This window comes from Exophiala aquamarina (genome assembly GCF_000709125.1).
Source record: "Exophiala aquamarina CBS 119918 chromosome Unknown aczIA-supercont1.3, whole genome shotgun sequence".
In the NCBI taxonomy this organism is placed as follows: Eukaryota; Fungi; Ascomycota; class Eurotiomycetes; order Chaetothyriales; family Herpotrichiellaceae; genus Exophiala; species Exophiala aquamarina.
This window is the reverse complement of record NW_013550585.1, coordinates 4,210,004-4,226,941: the sequence shown is the minus strand read 5'-3', so window position 1 is coordinate 4,226,941 and position 16,938 is coordinate 4,210,004. Positions and strand designations below refer to the sequence as shown.

The following is a 16,938-nucleotide window of genomic DNA, read 5'->3' as shown; positions in this document are numbered from 1 at the left end:
TGCCCTCCATCAGGCGTCGCAGATTTGGCGCAAGGCAAGAGCAGCGACCTGTACTCCGTGTGGAAGTAGCTCGAGAGATCTTCAAGCATTCGACCTGAAACTATGTCAGCCTCATCGCAGGTGACCTCGTCTAATAATGAATAGTTCAATGCCAAATCAGGCAATTATTGTCGCCTTTTTTGATATCTGGGCCGTTCGAAACCTTGCGGCTCCATGTGTGACGAAGCCTAGTACCCCAATCGCTTGTCGCCAAATTCAAGTCTTCAAACAAGAGAGGATACCCATTCAACCGCTGTCGTGGAAACCAAGGTGGCAATGTCTGCGCAATTCGGTTTCCTTTAGCCCCTTGGAATGAATGTACTTCAACACACATGTGCACCACTTCACGGGGATATGCTCAGTAGCTAGCGATGTGTGTCCAAGGTCAAGAATGCGTCACCCTCATGTCATCAAACACACCGCCCCCGTGTCAGACCTGCTACACTTCCTTTCGCCACGTTATCATCTCAGATCACCTCTCGTGGCAGGATCAGGCGATCAGGCGATCAGGCGAGAAGCCGGAAGAATCCCAGGGTGGGCAGTTGACCCAAAATCCTGGATCCTGGAGCTGAAGTCCTGAAATGTTAACTAACGAGCACGGGTCCGCATTCCAAGATACTATTATCCTATCCGTGCTAGGTCATACCTTGATCTGCTCCAGCTGCGAAGGCTACAGTATGAGGTATCAAGGCTATACCAGGTTTGGTCTTCCCAAACTCGGTTCATTTGTCTGTCTTACCATCCGTACACTCAGTTCTAGTCTGCTTGTCTCTCATAATCCAATAATCGGCTTGGCTAAGGCGTCTCCGCTCGCTGTTCAGGAGGCTTGGAAACCCAATTTGCGACTAAAAGGTATGTGATAGTTGGTGAGGTGGTTAGACTAAATTGCTCACTGACTCAATTTCGCACGTGTCATAGCATTATTGCCTCCGCCGGAATCTCATTTGGTCGATTAAGAAGCCTTGCCGATGGTGCATGGCGCTCACTTAACCATTTGAAGAATTTGACCTCGGGCTCTTATCATCACTTCTCCGCAAAATCTGGGGATTCGAGACGACCATTTCCCCACAAAATGGCTTGGTTTTCCCATGTTGCTCCACTCGAGAAACTCCACCCAGCCCTCTGTCGATAACATCAGTGTTGGATCGCGCCGCTGATTGGACATTGACTCTCCGATTTTTGGAGATAAATCCTGACTGTTCAATTCGAAGACCACCATGCCGGTGGTTCGGCTTGCTAGGCACTAAGCTCCTCAAACTCTGACTTTGTGTGGGCTACTGCCTCTGCCTAGGCAGTAAAAGCTCAGGAGAAGGCGATCAAGCCTCTTGAGCAGCCTTCCTGTCCATGGTCTAGCCCTGCTTTAACTTTGGCATGTACCCCAAGGTTAACTCCACCGGCATGCTGCACCGTCGCTTCTTTCATGCCTGGTGCCAACAACTTCCTTTGATTGCTTTCATACGCGAGATAGCGTCGTCTGCACTGTTGGTGGCGCCTAGGAAAAGACCCAGTGAATATCAGGTCATGGCTGTGGAGTATTCGCCTATAAATCTGCTTACAGTGCCTCGAGCCGCAACTTCTGTCTCCGACATGACATTTCCCCTGGAGACTTGGAAAAGGTCCTTGTCTGTGCATCATCCTTCACCATGGGAAAACTCATCCCCAATGCTTTCAACCTTGCTGTTGTCGTATTTGTTGCCCTCGGGTCTACTTCATGCTCCTATGGCATGGCAATCATCGGGTAGGTCTTTAGCAGCCAGGCCCAGCTTGCAGAATACAATTCTAATGTCACTCTAGTTCGACTATCGGACAGCCGAGTTTCTATAAGTCTCTTAGCCTAGCTGCCGCTGGTGAACCTGGGTATAGCCGTACCTCTGAATATATTGGTGCTTTTAATGGTATGTATACATATGACTCTCTCTTTCGGCAATTTGACTCTGTGAAAGCGCTGACATTCGCTTTAATCTAGGTGTCAATGCCGCTGGATCGGCCATAGGGGCTGCAGGCTGTTCCTATCTTGCCGACAAATATAGTCGAAAGAAGACCATACAATGGGCAGCAATCGTTCTTACCGTCGGTGCCGCAATCTGTGCCGGATCTGTCAACAGCGGCATGTTCATGGCAGGCAGAGTGATCAATGGCTTCGGAATTGGGGCCCTGGTCACCGCGATTCCAATGTGAGCACCTTCAATCAACCCTTGCGTTTCTTCTGACATTTTACAGGTATCAAGCCGAAGTTTCCACCCCAGAATCCCGAGGCTTCATGGTTTCAATGCATGTATGTACAGATTTTCGAGGCAATCTACCTCCGTTGACCGCATTCCAGGGTGTTATGTTTGCTGTTGGATATTCCCTCTCGGCATGGCTGGGCTTCGGCGTATCTTTCATCTCCACCAGTGGATCTCCATCTTCATTTCCATGGCGCTTTCCAATCGCTTTCCAGATGGTGCCCGCACTGCTGCTACTTATCGGATCACCGTGGTTGCCTTTTAGCCCTCGGTGGCTCATGATGCAGGACCGCTTTGACGAAGCCCACGAAGTGCTCAAGCGCCTCCACCGAACCAAAGGCGATCCTCACGATTCACTGGCTCGTAAGGAGTTTTACCAGATGAGAAAACAGGTCGAGCTTGATCGCCAGATCAAATCCACCACCTCGAGGTGGGAGATCTTCAAGACTCCCGCAAATCGACGCCGGGCTGCCGTTGGTTTCCTGCTCATGTGGAACAACCAGTTCACCGGTGTGTTGATTATCGCAAATTATGGTGTCCTTCTATACATCTCTCTTGGAATGACTGGATATATGCCTCTCCTCCTTACCTCCCTGTGGGTCACCTCGACCTTGCCAGGCAATTTGTTTTGTGCTTTCTACATCGAGAGATTTGGTCGTCGGAAATTCATGCTCATTGGCTTGAGCGGGATTCTCGTCTCTTTGGTCTGCGAGATCGCCCTCCAAGCAGAGTTCCTGGGAACAACGAATCGAGCAGGGCAGAATGCGGCGATTTTCTTTATCTTCTTGTGAGTGGTCCATTCACTATCACATTTGTTAGAGCGGCTCACTAACATCGCGCCAGATTCATCACTCCATTCTGGAGCACTTTTGTTTGCCTCCCCCTTCATCCTACTGATTGATGGTAGACACTAACTATTTCCTTCTCAGATGGACGCTAGTCAATTCCTCTATCTGTAAGTCCCGTCTCACGTCATGATGACCAAGTGCCCCAAATCCTGATTTGTATACTAGATCTGAGATCTTCCCAACCCACATTCGAAGCCAAGGCATGGGTGTTGGAATGTCTGGGTTATACCTTGCAGACATCATCCTGCTCGTTGCCGGACCTATTGCGCTCGAAAAGATCGGCTGGAAGTTCTTCCTTGTCTTGATCATTCCAACCGCCTTTAATATTGCATTCGTGTACTTTTTCTGCCCAGAGACCAAGGGTCGCAGTCTCGTGAGTTTTGTCCCAAGAAATTCCACACCGAGGGAGCGATATCTGACGTATGTTCTAGGAGGACATCAACGCACAATTTGGCGATGCTGTTGCCATCCACTACTACGGCGCCACGGCTGAGGAGCAAGCTGAACTTGAGAAGGCTGCTATGGAAGACGAGGAGAAAGAGAGGGGTGCGGTTCGCAACTCGTTCGGTGAGAAAGGCGAAACTGCTCAACAGGAAGTTGTGGCTTCGAAGACTTGAACAGAGCTCAATGTGCATCTGCGCACTCGAGAAGGCATCGACATCGGCATCGACCGCTAATTGCTTTTCTCTCGGAATCCTCCGGCGAGATTGCAAGTACATAAAAGTCCATAAGACAAAGAACCCATTATCTTGGCCCGATCATATGATTGGGGGGATACCATGCCAATTGGCTATGAATTGATATCAGAGGCGTAGACGGTGTGGTCCAAGATCATCCTGGTTGTGTCCTCTCCTCTGCTCTCTACGTACATCCCCTTTAACCCTCTGCTGCCGAAGACCGTCATGCTCCCCATCCCCAAATGCTCGTAGCAGACATAGTACGGAGATGGCGGCGCCGGTGTCTGGCTCCTAGCATGCTTGTATCAGGATTCGGGAGGTGTCCGTGTATTCCTTCCGTCTCCGCTTCCGCAGCTTTGTCGTGTGCGGTCCTTGACTATTTCCCTTGAACGTCGTCCTCAAGGAAAACATCGTAGCGACGCATTTTATAGGGAGCTGTGCAGCCGAAGAGGAAAGTCCTTGTATGCTCGACTACCTTTTTTTTATTCTATTAGAGCAAGAATCCAACAGTTTCCTTAATTTTTGAATGCAGTCTAATTACAGCATTTAACAGAACTTAATTCATGGGAGCATTCGCCACGTTTTGGTGATCAATAATTTGATCTTCATGGCCCACCAAAAACATCGCTGGAGACTCCAAAGTGTCCAACCCGGGTAGAGCCTCTGGTGGAAAATGCTTAGACCGAAGTCTGTGCCGTTCCTTCGATAGGCATTCTGTTTGCGCAACTGGCGTTTCCTCCACCTCATGAACGGCCGCCCAGGGAAGCGCGTGACCGTAAATGACCACGCGGCCCATGCTACACACCCCAAGCGCCTAGCAGTAAGATGAAAGCCATGGTATCAACGTCAAGAGAGAACCCGGTAGGTTGCCAAACAGGGTGACTTTGGAGATGGTATTGAGTTGTTTTACAGTCCCTCAGGAGTGATCGCTAGGAGATCTTTGAGATGTTAATCCTCAGACAATAGCCAGCACTCGAAATCTTCCTAGGAAGCCTCCCAAACCAACTTACGAAAATTTGAGATGATTTTCGTAGAATTTGAGCATTGGGCGCGGGCAATGCCGATAGATTTTGTCCATGCCGACTTTTGTTTTCTTGCCGTTATTGAAGACGACATATGCGACCAGCTGTCCCGACGGGTCTTTCTCTACTGTCTCGATCTTGAGTACTAGAGGCTCCCAATCTTCTTTGGTAGGGGTCCATGATTCTGTCAAATCGGGACGGCCAAGAGAACCATTGCGTTTCTGTCTCTTGGCAGAAGGAGCGGGAGAATCGTCGGTGGAAGCTTGCCGGCGAAGTGACTGTTTGGATTTCGACTTCTTGAGACCTGTTGTTGGGGCACCTCCAATGCTTTCGTGGTAATCTGCAAGGATTTGGCGGGCGTGTCTAAGCAATGAAGTTAGAAGACCGGAGCCGGGCTGGTATAGTGATCAGTCGAAAGTCTTACGGCAATAGATTTTCTTCGGGCTCGTCTGTGTTCTCTTCTTCAGGGTATCCTTGCCACTTGATCTCGTATAGCACCACGCCTTTGTAGATTCGGTGGCCTCGAATCGCCTCTACGTTATATTCGCCGCCTTCCTCAGAGCCTTCAGAGTCGGAAGGGTCTTCTATCTCGCCTCGACCACTTGGAGGGTCAACAGTTTTCACATCATTGCTCTGCTCCCCATTCAGTTGATCCTGAGCTTTGGTATCGGCGTCTACTGGGAGAATGACCTCTGAGTCCACGCTGTCGCGGTCCGGTTCTAGTGCAATTGTCAGTGATGCGATGCGACGCCACTCGAGAGTCGATGAGCCAGCCCGATGGGCAGGGTCGACTTACCAGGGAGACCAGGAGGCATTGCGAAGAGTGCGTGCGCTGGGAGAACAATGAAGATGCTTGGATTGCCGTGATGCGGAAGTGAGGTTGAGCTCAAGTATCAGAAACTGCAAATTGATGTTCGGTGATAAAATGCAAATTGCGCGAGGGAGCGCAAAGAAGACCAAGATGCGAACCGGACTGGACAAACGCGGAGAAGGGCAGACGCGAGAAGCAGGTGGTTGGTTGGTAAGGCTGGGAGTGCCTGACTTGATTGGGTTGGAAGGAGGGGTTAACATAACATCTTAGTGCCATTAGCGCCCACTCAAGACGAGTTGAGGCGGAAGATACACAGCGCTAACGGCACGCTAGGTGGGCACTAAGCAACTAGTTCCATGTTGCCTTAATAGTCATTAAGCACAGTCTTGGCTGCGATGGTCGTCCATGGCGGGCAGTTTTGGAGATCCCAAAAATTTCAGGCTGCGGCAGATGAACACTTACATAACACTTCGTCGGCTGCAGCATCTGAAGCCTCTTTCTACAGTTGCAAAGCAGGCACGCATAAGAAGAAACAGGGAATTATACAGAATCTCATCGGAATTGTAAATCCCGAACCGCCCCCTGCACCTGCAACGTCGAATCTGAGCATCCTTCACCCCGCCCTCATTTCTTTCTGGAGTGATTAAGAGACGATCAATTGTGTGCTCGGTATCGTGGTCAAGAGGACGCAGAATTTGATTCTCGGCACATCCAAAAGATGGCAATGCAATTGGATTTGTCCCAAGCGCAGTTCTTGAAGGATGAGACTGGACGACCTTTTATCGTCGTTAGAGATCAAGGATCCAAGAAGCGGACTCATGGCACCGATGCCGTGAAACAGCATATTGTCGCTGCGAGAACCGTCGCAAATATCGTCCGAACCTCTTTGGGCCCCCGAGGCCTCGACAAAATCCTCATCTCTCCAGATGGGGACATCCAGATATCCAACGACGGCCGAACCATAATGTCTGAAATGGAACTCTCTAATCCAATTGCGAAACTCATGGTTGAATTGTCAAAGTCGCAGGACGATGAGATTGGCGACGGCACAACCGGTGTAGTTGTTCTCGCTGCTGCCCTCCTTGACCAAGCTGCAGATCTGATCGACAAGGGTATTCACCCTATCCGTATCGCTGATGGCTTTGACCAAGCCTGTGAGCTCTCTGTGGCTCATCTGGACAAGATCAGCGATGAAATCACTTTCAGCAGAGAAAAGCAGGAGAATCTTCTAAAGGTCGCTAAAACCAGTTTGGGCAGCAAAATCGTCAGCAAGGCCCATGACCAGTTCGCCAAGATTGCAGTGGAGGCTGTCATGTCAGTTGCTGACCTCGAGCGCAAAGATGTCGATTTCGAACTCATCAAAGTGGATGGCAAGGCTGGCGGTTCCATAGAAGATTCCCTTCTGGTCAAGGGCGTCATTGTTGACAAAGACTTCTCCCATCCACAGATGCCCACTGAAGTCAGAGATGCCAAACTCGCCATTCTGACATGTGCCTTTGAACCTCCCAAACCCAAGACAAAGCACAAGCTTGACATCTCTTCAGTCGAAGAGTTCAAGAAGCTACAGAACTACGAGAAGACTAAATTCGTTGAGATGATTGATTTGATCAAAGCCACCGGCGCCAACCTTGTCATCTGCCAATGGGGTTTTGACGATGAAGCCAATCATCTCCTACTCCAGAACAAACTTCCAGCGGTGCGATGGGTCGGTGGGCCCGAAATTGAATTGATTGCTATTGCGACCAATGGGAGAATTGTACCTCGATTTGAGGATTTGAGCAAAGAGAAACTCGGCAAAGCTGGGCTTGTCAGAGAAATGACTTTCGGTACCACACGTGAAAAGATGCTCGTGATCGAAGAATGTGCAAACACAAGAGCTGTGACCGTCTTTGTCCGCGGCAGTAACAAAATGATCATCGATGAAGCCAAGAGGTCGTTACATGATGCACTTTGTGTCGTCCGGAATTTAGTGAGGGACAATCGAGTTGTGTACGGTGGTGGTGCCGCCGAGATTGCATGTTCACTAGCTGTCGAGGATGCTGCTTCGAAAACCCCGGGCTTGGAGCAATATGCCATGCGAGCCTTCGCAGATGCCCTCGATGCGATTCCTATGGCTCTCGCAGAGAACTCGGGTCTAAGTCCAATCGAGACATTGGCAGATGTCAAGTCACGACAGCTGAAGGAGCAGAACTCTCGATTAGGTGTGGATTGTATGGGAACAGGAAACAACGGTATGGGCTTGAAATGGGTACAAGTCCTGGAATCTCTACTGACAAGCTACAGATATGCGAGAAAGCTTTGTCATTGACCCTCTGATCGGAAAGAGACAACAGCTCCTCCTAGCCACTCAGTTATGTCGGATGGTGAGTCATGCCAGCTGATTGCTTTGATACTTTGTGAACATGACTAACGGCGCTCTACAGGTTCTTAAGATCAATAATGTGATTGTTGCAGGAAATGATGAGAACGAGTTTTAGACACGGTTTCACCAACTGGGCATAGAAAGTCATCATCAGCACGGGTATGGCGTTTTTGGCCTAAGATTCAGCGTGCATGAGAACAGGATTGAATGACAGTCTGAACAAAATGATACCCAAATGGGATAGAAAGGATCCAAAGGCCATTTGTCCACACGGTCTCCTGTTTAGCACCCCAATAGAAAGTGCACCTGGACTACATCGGATGGACAGCTCCACCGATGGAGATTGGTTGACAATTACCTGTTTTCCGCCATGAAGATGGATATAGTACCGGGTCATACTTTCCCGCAATGAAAACGCCTCCCACCGTGGCCTTGAATCTGTCTCCACTCAGAATGATTCGACAACCATGTTAGATTCTATAACGGCGGTATATCAATGGTACGGTATATCAAGTTAAGCCTAGACCATCGATGCGACCAACCAGTTGACCGCCCATACCATGCACAGGTAGGAGTTCACAGAACAGGACATTGACTACATACCGCTTAAATGCGAGGTGTTGCGAGCTATAAGGGCGCCATAGCCTTGCTACCCCACCTTATCAGACAAGCATCTAGTTTGCCGCCCGCGCCATTAGGCTCCCATTTTATATAAAACGAGGCTCAACTGAGCAAATCATCCATTCACACTGACTCCATACCTACATTAAAGCACAAGTTACCTTGGATGCTCATCCTGTCAGCGGAATGAAAACATCTAATATCTTCCTTCTGTTGTTGGCGGCTGGACTATGCGAGGTGGTTGCAACAGGTATTTCACAGTTCTAGCCTTATGACCATTGATGCCAACATTGAAACAGTAGAAGCACTTGACCCCTCTAGCAATGATTCTACTGGGGAGGACGATACAGTGATAGCTCAGAGTAATCACAATGGCTGGGTCAATCCTGAAGACTTGACTCCTATGCCACAGTGCATCGCTCAACAAGACCAGTCCACCTGGCTGAGTGCCATGACCAGATGTACCAGCAAACGATGCACCTCTCACTTCGGAATCATCTGCACACACCACCAATGGCTGACCCAGCTGACCTGTCTCGGCTTTGAGTTGTCCCCTTCTGTTATCAAAGGCTACCTCCCATACTGCAGCCGATCAGTGCTGGCCAAAGCGCAATTATATCAATGGGTCCGCAAGGCTACCGGTCGGACCTGGCTTGTCGATATCGGCGACACGAACGGGCTGGGAAACCTTTCCCCAGCCTCGTTGGCACAAGGGTATGCGGCCGTTGACGTGATTCACAAAGCACCAACATGCCTGTCAGCCTCGAGTTCTGCTTCATCCATGGAAGCATTTCAGCATGTGATAGCCTCGTGTAGTTTCACAGAGACTACTCGACATACCGGAAACGAGTTCCGGGCCTGGGAATACAGTGAGCCCCTACGGTCCATGATAGCTCTGGACTCTGAGACTGTCGGTTACGACCTCACCCAACATGGCATCAGACGTGGCGATTATTTTGATAAAGAATGCTTCTGCAGCGAGTTCACAGGGATCTCAGACTGGGAACCTTGTGCAGGGCGAGAGGAGATAGACTTGACGAAGGAGCGACTATGGATGCATGCCACCTGTGGACTAAAGGCCGTACCCGACAATTGGAATGACGGGCTCAAAACCACGGCATTCGCATTTATCCCCGTTGAAGACTGGGTCTGGCCCACGCGTGTCGCGGATATGCCAAAGCAAGTGGTCGAGCTTGCTGACCAATGCGCAACTGACGCTTGTGAGATTGACTCTGGTGGCTACTGCAGAGTCGTACCCGCCGTTGATAGGGCTTGCTTTTGTCGTGACATCAGCTACGATTCCTGCGGATGTGCTTGCCAGATGTTCGAGACCCGAGCAGATTATGTACATTGGCTTCACGGCCTTTGTGGCAATGTACAAGGCTGGCACGGTCTTCCAGAAGACTGGCAACAACTAGCCGCCCCGACCCCTCTCGACATGATTCCATGGCGTTGGTCTCTCAAGCCATCCAAATCCAACGACACAGACCTGGCATCCATGTGGTATTTGACATCTAGCAAGGGAGGGGAAACATGTCCATCAACCGAGTGGAAACTCGGGAGCTTTGCCCTGATCAATATAGCCACATTCCTTGCGCCATCCCTCGTTCGGATGATGGGCATGAATCGACTTACGCAAGGCTCTCTGGGGCTGCCAGACTCACAAAATTGGGTTTTCGCGGGGATTTCGATTGCCGCTCTTCAACTCCTCGCAAACTGGTTTAATGTTTCGCTCGTCCATGCAGCCACTGGTTATGGACACGTTCCAGTCGTTCACTTGATGCTCCTCTGGTGCACGATGCCTCGGCTCACACTACTAAGGTCCTTGGTACCTGGGGTGCAACCATTAGAAGCTGTGAATCTCTCCGCGGCCGGGTCTTGCCTGCTTGCGGAAATCATTCTCCAAGGTTTATCATCGTATTACATGATCATCACCGTCAATTATGGTCGAGAACACAGCTTCTACGCCAAAGGTATGGAGAGACTAGCAGGCTCCACACCGGCACAGTTCATATACGCTGGCGCACTCTTGTGGCTGATCGTCGTGGTCATCTTGGCATTTGCTGCCTTGATGGCCCGTCGGAACGAATATTGGCCGCTGATTGAGGAGAAGGTGGCATATCATTGGATCGACAAGAGCAGGGCCTTGGAAAATGCATCGTTGATGAAAAGCCAGGCAGCAAATTACAGGGTATATGGCACTCTTCCTGTTGAAGGACGTCAACATGATGTGGTTCCCCAGAAGGCATCCAGGAAGCCACACGCAGTCGCGGTCACAAGCGTGCTCCTTTGCGTTGCGCAGTGGCTCTTTTGGGGCGGATTCATTACTCTCAGTCTAGAAGAGTAAGTGGCGGATTCATGCATATCTTTGGTACGTGTTGGCTAACCGAACTTAGGTTCTGTCCACCCAAACTTGGAGTTCTCACAGCTGTCTGGATGGTCTCCTCGTTTGCACAAGCTACTGTTGGAGCCATGGGATGGGACGATCGCACGAAGGGGGGTAGTTAGATGGTTTCTTGATCAAGGGGTACAGCATGGCAGCACTCCGTGTTGGGCAGGTACTCAATCAAGGCTGAGCATAGGCGAGTCCAGAAGCGTCAAAGGTAGCAACACCGAGTTGGAAGCTTATTCGTATCAAACAGGTTGATGATATTTTTCACTCTCTTCCCTAAGACAACCCCATTCCCGATGGAAGGAGAGGGAGGGAGGCTAGATCCACCCAAATTAAGAGAATGGAGAAGCCTAGCAACACAAAAGTCCAACAACCCGGACTCAAGCATCTTTGACTGATTTATTCCGAGTAAACCTCTTGCAGTTGTCATGGAACATGATGAGAGTTACGAATGGCAGGTGACCTTAGCCAGCGTGAACATACCTTAGAAATCCGCATACTCGTTTGTAGTGTGAAATCTGTGGCAGCCAACTCGTCCCCGTCTCCCCAAAACGGCTAATTCATACAGTCTATGTACTGCGTAGTACCTCGGACAAGAATCTATGCCAATGGGTCAGTATGCAATTACCTCATACGTAACAGCCACTTGTAATCACGCATGCTGATTGGCCAGCTGTAGGGAAAATCCACAAGCTTTAACCTTCTTCACGAGATAAAGTGGGCCAAAGAAATATGGGGGCCTTGAATAGGTGAATCGATGGCGGGGTGTGTGTACGAGTAGTATGAGTAGAACCACCCTCCTACCCCCAAAAGTTACGAGAGCGACGCAGTCAGTGGCTTCGGAAACTGCCTCCAACGGTCCAATCCATCGAACTGACTCGATGACCTCGCCAATGTCAGTGAGCTAAACAGATATGTAAGCGATGCAATGGGGTGCCTACCTACGAAGTTGACTATGTGTGCATAGGTGGATTTGATGTCTGGGAGACATCGGCCATACCTTACCTTACCTATGGAAAGAGTTGTACTTGCTTGCTCTCCGGTCTGACATCTGACTCTAATAGGCCGCAGACGGACCGCAAAACGAGAACACAGCAGGATGCTTGCTGAGGCGGCAGCAACCCGAAGCTCCAAAGAACCGGTTGCTATTGCCCCGAGGCATTTTCAAAGTGTGGAGGGCATAACTCCGAGCTCCACCGTTCCGAACGGCCGTATTACTTCGGACATTGGCCCCATGGTCTGCCAGAATGGAGTGACCTTGCCATCAAGGCCCGGGGGAGCCCGAGGTCTAGACATTGACACCAAGGAGAATAGGGGAGAAGGACGTAAGGGAGCGCGCCTCAGTTTTGGCCAAGCAAGACGGGCGTCCAAATTCAATTCAGAATACCACCATCACCCAGCACCTGCCTTAGCCGTCCTTTGCTACAAGGCAATGTGCTGCAATGCTCCAGACTCAAGATGTGCGGCGAATCCATCACTACGGTATGTCGAGGCCGCCTACCTTTCCTTCCACACACACACGCCGAGAATGAGCATCGATATTGACAGACACACCGCAGCCCTTTCAATACTGTGGCCGAACTTTGTCCAGCCCATTCTCAGCACTGATGAAACTTTATCCTCGGCCTTCTTTCGACTGAGCATGACCAACGAGCTTGTGTCAACTCTTTTATCTGGACAGCTGCTTTCGAAAAGTCCCTGCATGGCTCCTCAGCAACAGATGAAGCTGTGATGATACATTGCCAGAATAGTGCAGTCAGGTCCGTGAGGGAACATATCGCATGAGGTGATGTCCTGGACGAGGTGGTTTTTGCGGTACTCTGCTTGACGATAGCCGATACCGGCCCAAAACCAGTGGAGGAGGTTTATGCAGAGAAGTGTTTCGGAGGTTTTGACCCGCCACTTCGATCACTGGGGTGGTTGGATTATTTGTCTCAATTCGAGTGGACAAATCTACACATGAACGCTTTGAAGGCTTTTGGTTGAGAAGCGAGGTGGACTGTCTGAAGTAATGACACCAGGTATCGCCTATCGCCGACCTGGTGCAATCCACCGATATCATCCAAGCGAGTGTGTCCTTGACGAGACCAAATTTCGAACTTGGTTGCCTCTACCGCCATGTCCTCGAACACCAAGTGAAGGCCATACGGCCACCTCGATCCCGCGCGAAGCAGTTTGAAGTCTCGGACGACTTCAAGGATCTGCTGCTCGACATGCGCACCTACTGTCGACTCTTGAACCAATCTTACAATGATGTACATACCGCTCTTTCGTCATGGGAAATGAACATGCGAAGAAATTTGATCCAATACCGCCTGCTATCGTTGCCTCGAGGCCGTGAAGAAATCTGCAGTCTCGCTGCCGATCTGTGCGTTTTCGAGTACACGCATTTGAGGGATATCATGCGCCAATACCTCTGGCTGGATCAGGCTTGTGACAAGGGTGCAGCGTCGCTCTGGGTCCGCGCTATGTCTGCACGTGAGGAGAGCAAAAACGAAAAAGGAGGTTGTGAGCAGGGGTTTCAAGAGGGAATAAATGGAATCCTTGCATTTGAAGCTGCCGCCCTCCGGAACACCATGGAGGTAATAAGGTCGAGCACACCGTTGACTGCCACTGGTTACTTGTCTTGATTGGCATCAGCCGGAGATCTGGATTACTTTGCATGCCGGCGACTGCGGACCGATGCTCAGTGGACGTACATTGTAAACTCGATGCATCTCAGCCGGGCTACATCCCAATATCACCTACGATTGAAAACTGACAATCTGCCGCTCCCTGATGAGGGGGTATCAGAAGACGCCGGTGGACGTTCGACAGCCTCGGAGCAATACCTTGTGTTGAGCAAAGCACTGCAACATCGTGTGCCTCGTCCTCTGGAGTCTCAATGATAAACTCGAACAAACGTGGGAGCGAGCATGGCTGTTTTTGCATCGCATAGTTCCTCCTATAGTGGGGAGATTGATTCTTTCAAACTCTTGCCTGAAAGGATGGGAGCGCAAGGGAATATTTCAACTGCCAACAGAACTCGAACGGGGCGTAGTCCCTTGCAGGATGAAAGTGGGATTCAAGGGATGCTGGAGAAAGTGATGCAGTGCAATGCCAACCTCGCATCAAATTCAGCTTGGATTGTATGGATCCCCGAGCCGGCACGAAGCTGAGGTGTAACGTACCTTTATGCTCCATACATGGCGAGGTCTGGTTAAGAGGTGGGAAAATATCAAAAACAGTTATGGTTTGGTGAAGTGGAGGGATCTCGGCTGGAGGCAAGGTATCTGGTAAGGAGACACTATCACAAACCAGATTGTGTGATGGGAGATCCGCGCGATCGAGTTACCCCGGTCAACCAACCTTGTCAGGTGCACCGCGATCGCGAACAATATTCACAAGCGAGGCTGATCATCAACATCGGTGTTTGGCCAAAGACAACAACAATGGCCATGCAGTAAGACTGGGTTATGAGAGCGAGATATTTATTTGATCTGGAGGAATGGTCCCTGGGCCTCCTGTCTTGCTGGCCCGAATGTAAAGGGGGGACGCGGGCAAAACGTGCCAGTGGGTTAGAACGACGTGTCTCTTCAAGCTCGGGATAAGACAGATACGAATGCGTATGAAGGGAATGAAATGGGGTTTACCCGCATGCCCCTGGATCGGCGAAAACCAGACCTTCCTGAAGTGAATGGGAGAAAACATTATCCATTTTGTTAAGCCCTGCTGCATCACAACTGCACGACAGCTGCAGCCTCCAAAAAGTGGACATCTGCATGGGACTGGAGCCTAGGAATGCCGGAGACAGCTTGGAGCTAGGTGTAACTAGGAAGGAAGATAGGCCTTCTTGCTAGGCCAATATGCGAGTGTGACTGTTACAAGGTACACCGGCAACACCTTTACATATGGGCTTGAAGCGCCTTCGCGCCATATTTGGATTGTAGGGTGTCGCAGCAACCAATAGTTGAGCCAGTGAGTGAGTCGCAATTTCATGGGTCAGCCGAGTTACGTTCCTTGTAGACCTTGCACCATTCACGGGTGCCGCCTGGGAAGGACAATCCCAAGGGATTGACATATCATTCGTATGGAAATAGTCCTTGGAGTGATCTGTATTGTGCTACTCGCTGGCCAGATCGCAGGCTGGAGCTGTCAAAGTTGGAGTCTAGACATTGGGCAAGCAGGCTCGAACATATGAAATTGGTCTGTGTTATTGATCGAGACTTGACGCCTGTGCGAGGTTGAGCTTGGACACGCCCATTATCCCCAGACTATCGGATTTCTAACTCAGATCACCGGGGGAGACATGGCTAGGATGATACTGAGGCGCCATCCGAGCGTTGAAAATCATGCAAAAACTGGCGTGGATGAGGCAGGGATTGGCCACTAAGTGACAGCGGAAGCAACGGGAGGCGGCACTGATACTTTCGTATGTAAATGTGTCTCATTTGATTCTGAAGCATCTGGCGCAAATTTGACGTATCTCAACGATGCATAGCAAACTGGAGCGTAAGTCCATTTCCGACGTTGGTGGCGTCAAGTTCGGAGTACCAGAGCGAAAAGTCGGAAAGAGATTTCAAAGTTGTTGACGGTCAAATGTGACAGGTGTTGCGTCAAGTAGGGAGTGTTTGATCGATTCTGTAAATGACCACATGCAGCAACCCACGAAAGAGCCCTGTACCGTCTATTGAGTGAGCGAATTCGCACCTTGAGTGGTCCTCGTTATTGAGATGGATGAATGCCAGCCTCAGAAGAGTTGCGTTACTAGGTGCTCCGCACTCTGCACTGTCTCGAGGATAGCAAGGCTGGATGGCCAGTTGGGGCCTGCATATCCGAGATGTGGTGCTGATCAGTACCTCGAGGGCTGGGTCGGGGTATCCCTCGAAAGTCCATACCAAAAGCCATGGTCATTTGTGACTCCGGTGGGTGCAGAGGGATGAACTGACAGGGGGGAGCCTGGCTCAAACATCTCCGAGTGGAGTCCTGGACAAGGTAGCCGGCATCTGAGTGACACTCCCACCCGCAGCGCCTAGGCTGTTAGTAGCAGTTTAGTGTGCAAGGCCACTAGGCTTGGGGGCATAATAAGCGGTCACGGGGCAGATGAGCAGCCAAAAAGCGACGCAATAATCTCGACCAGGGATGGAGCGGCTCCGAGTGTTCGAGTTGGTCCCAGGTGCCCAGGACCCAGAGACGGGGTACGGGAGGTGATATCCGGGCGATAGCTGGTATGCCGATCGCTCTGCTGCTCCCGGCAATTACGAGGTTCTTTCACCGTCAATAGCTTGGCTCGTACGGAGCACTCCTCGTACTCGTAGGATGTTGGCACTGATCGTCGGCCTTTCGAGAAACGACCGTTACCGTCACCGTTAACATTCGAGAGCCGATCATTGCCATCTTTGCACAACTTGCAAGCTGCATTCAACTTGGGTCAGAGGGGTGGTAATTTTAATCCTGAGGAAGTGGAGAAGACCCAAATGGAGTTGCGTGTGGGAGCCAGCTATGTGCAACAAGAAGAATTCGAGATGCTCGTTGCGAATTACCCAGATTACTTGAGCAACCTATTGTCGACGTGCTGAGTTGAGTGTTCTGCACATAAGATTTTACAAGGTGTGGGACGCCTTATCAGCCACAAAAGCATGGATAGGGCGTTTGGCATCTGATTGAGGGGTGAAATGTGTGTGTCGACTTTGAGGGGTGTAGGGCCAGCCAAGATTACAGTGTGGCTTGACTCGCGGATGGAGGGCTTTGCTTGAGTTCGTGGGGAGCGTTGATTTGGTGCAAACACCCTTGAGCGGTGGGAGGGAGCAGGTGCCAGGGTGCTATCTAGTACGTACGAGAATTATGGAAGTCGGAAGGCTTGCGTTCATTTCTTCCTGACCGGTGACTACTCGGGAGAAGCCAAATCGGATGGATAATAAGGGGATTGCCGTGCGGGAGGAAGGTCGTACGAGTATGAGCA

At 50.5% G+C, this 16,938-nt stretch overlaps 4 protein-coding genes across 4 annotated transcripts; 3 read left to right on the top strand and 1 right to left on the bottom strand.

Annotated features, from left to right (window-relative positions):
* Positions 1 to 1,682: 1,682 nt before the first annotated feature.
* A1O9_05070 (uncharacterized protein) lies at positions 1,683 to 3,729 on the top strand (the record flags this gene model as incomplete). Its single annotated transcript, XM_013407356.1, has 9 exons — positions 1,683 to 1,777; positions 1,834 to 1,934; positions 2,006 to 2,213; positions 2,260 to 2,314; positions 2,363 to 3,051; positions 3,108 to 3,135; positions 3,194 to 3,219; positions 3,278 to 3,485; positions 3,544 to 3,729. The coding sequence occupies 9 exons, from the start codon at positions 1,683 to 1,685 to the stop codon at positions 3,727 to 3,729; spliced, it is 1,596 nt and encodes a 531-aa protein (XP_013262810.1).
* Positions 3,730 to 4,795: 1,066 nt separating this feature from the next.
* On the bottom strand, positions 4,796 to 5,626 carry A1O9_05069 (uncharacterized protein; the record flags this gene model as incomplete). Its single annotated transcript, XM_013407355.1, has 3 exons — positions 4,796 to 5,174; positions 5,236 to 5,530; positions 5,608 to 5,626. The coding sequence occupies 3 exons, from the start codon at positions 5,624 to 5,626 to the stop codon at positions 4,796 to 4,798; spliced, it is 693 nt and encodes a 230-aa protein (XP_013262809.1).
* A 714-nt stretch (positions 5,627 to 6,340) lies between these two features.
* A1O9_05068 (T-complex protein 1 subunit epsilon) lies at positions 6,341 to 8,099 on the top strand (the record flags this gene model as incomplete). Its single annotated transcript, XM_013407354.1, has 3 exons — positions 6,341 to 7,853; positions 7,900 to 7,985; positions 8,046 to 8,099. 3 exons carry the CDS (start codon positions 6,341 to 6,343, stop codon positions 8,097 to 8,099), a joined length of 1,653 nt encoding a protein of 550 aa, XP_013262808.1.
* Positions 8,100 to 8,876: 777 nt separating this feature from the next.
* A1O9_05067 (uncharacterized protein) lies at positions 8,877 to 10,952 on the top strand (the record flags this gene model as incomplete). Its single annotated transcript, XM_013407353.1, has 1 exon — positions 8,877 to 10,952. The coding sequence occupies one exon, from the start codon at positions 8,877 to 8,879 to the stop codon at positions 10,950 to 10,952; it is 2,076 nt and encodes a 691-aa protein (XP_013262807.1).
* Positions 10,953 to 16,938: the final 5,986 nt, after the last annotated feature.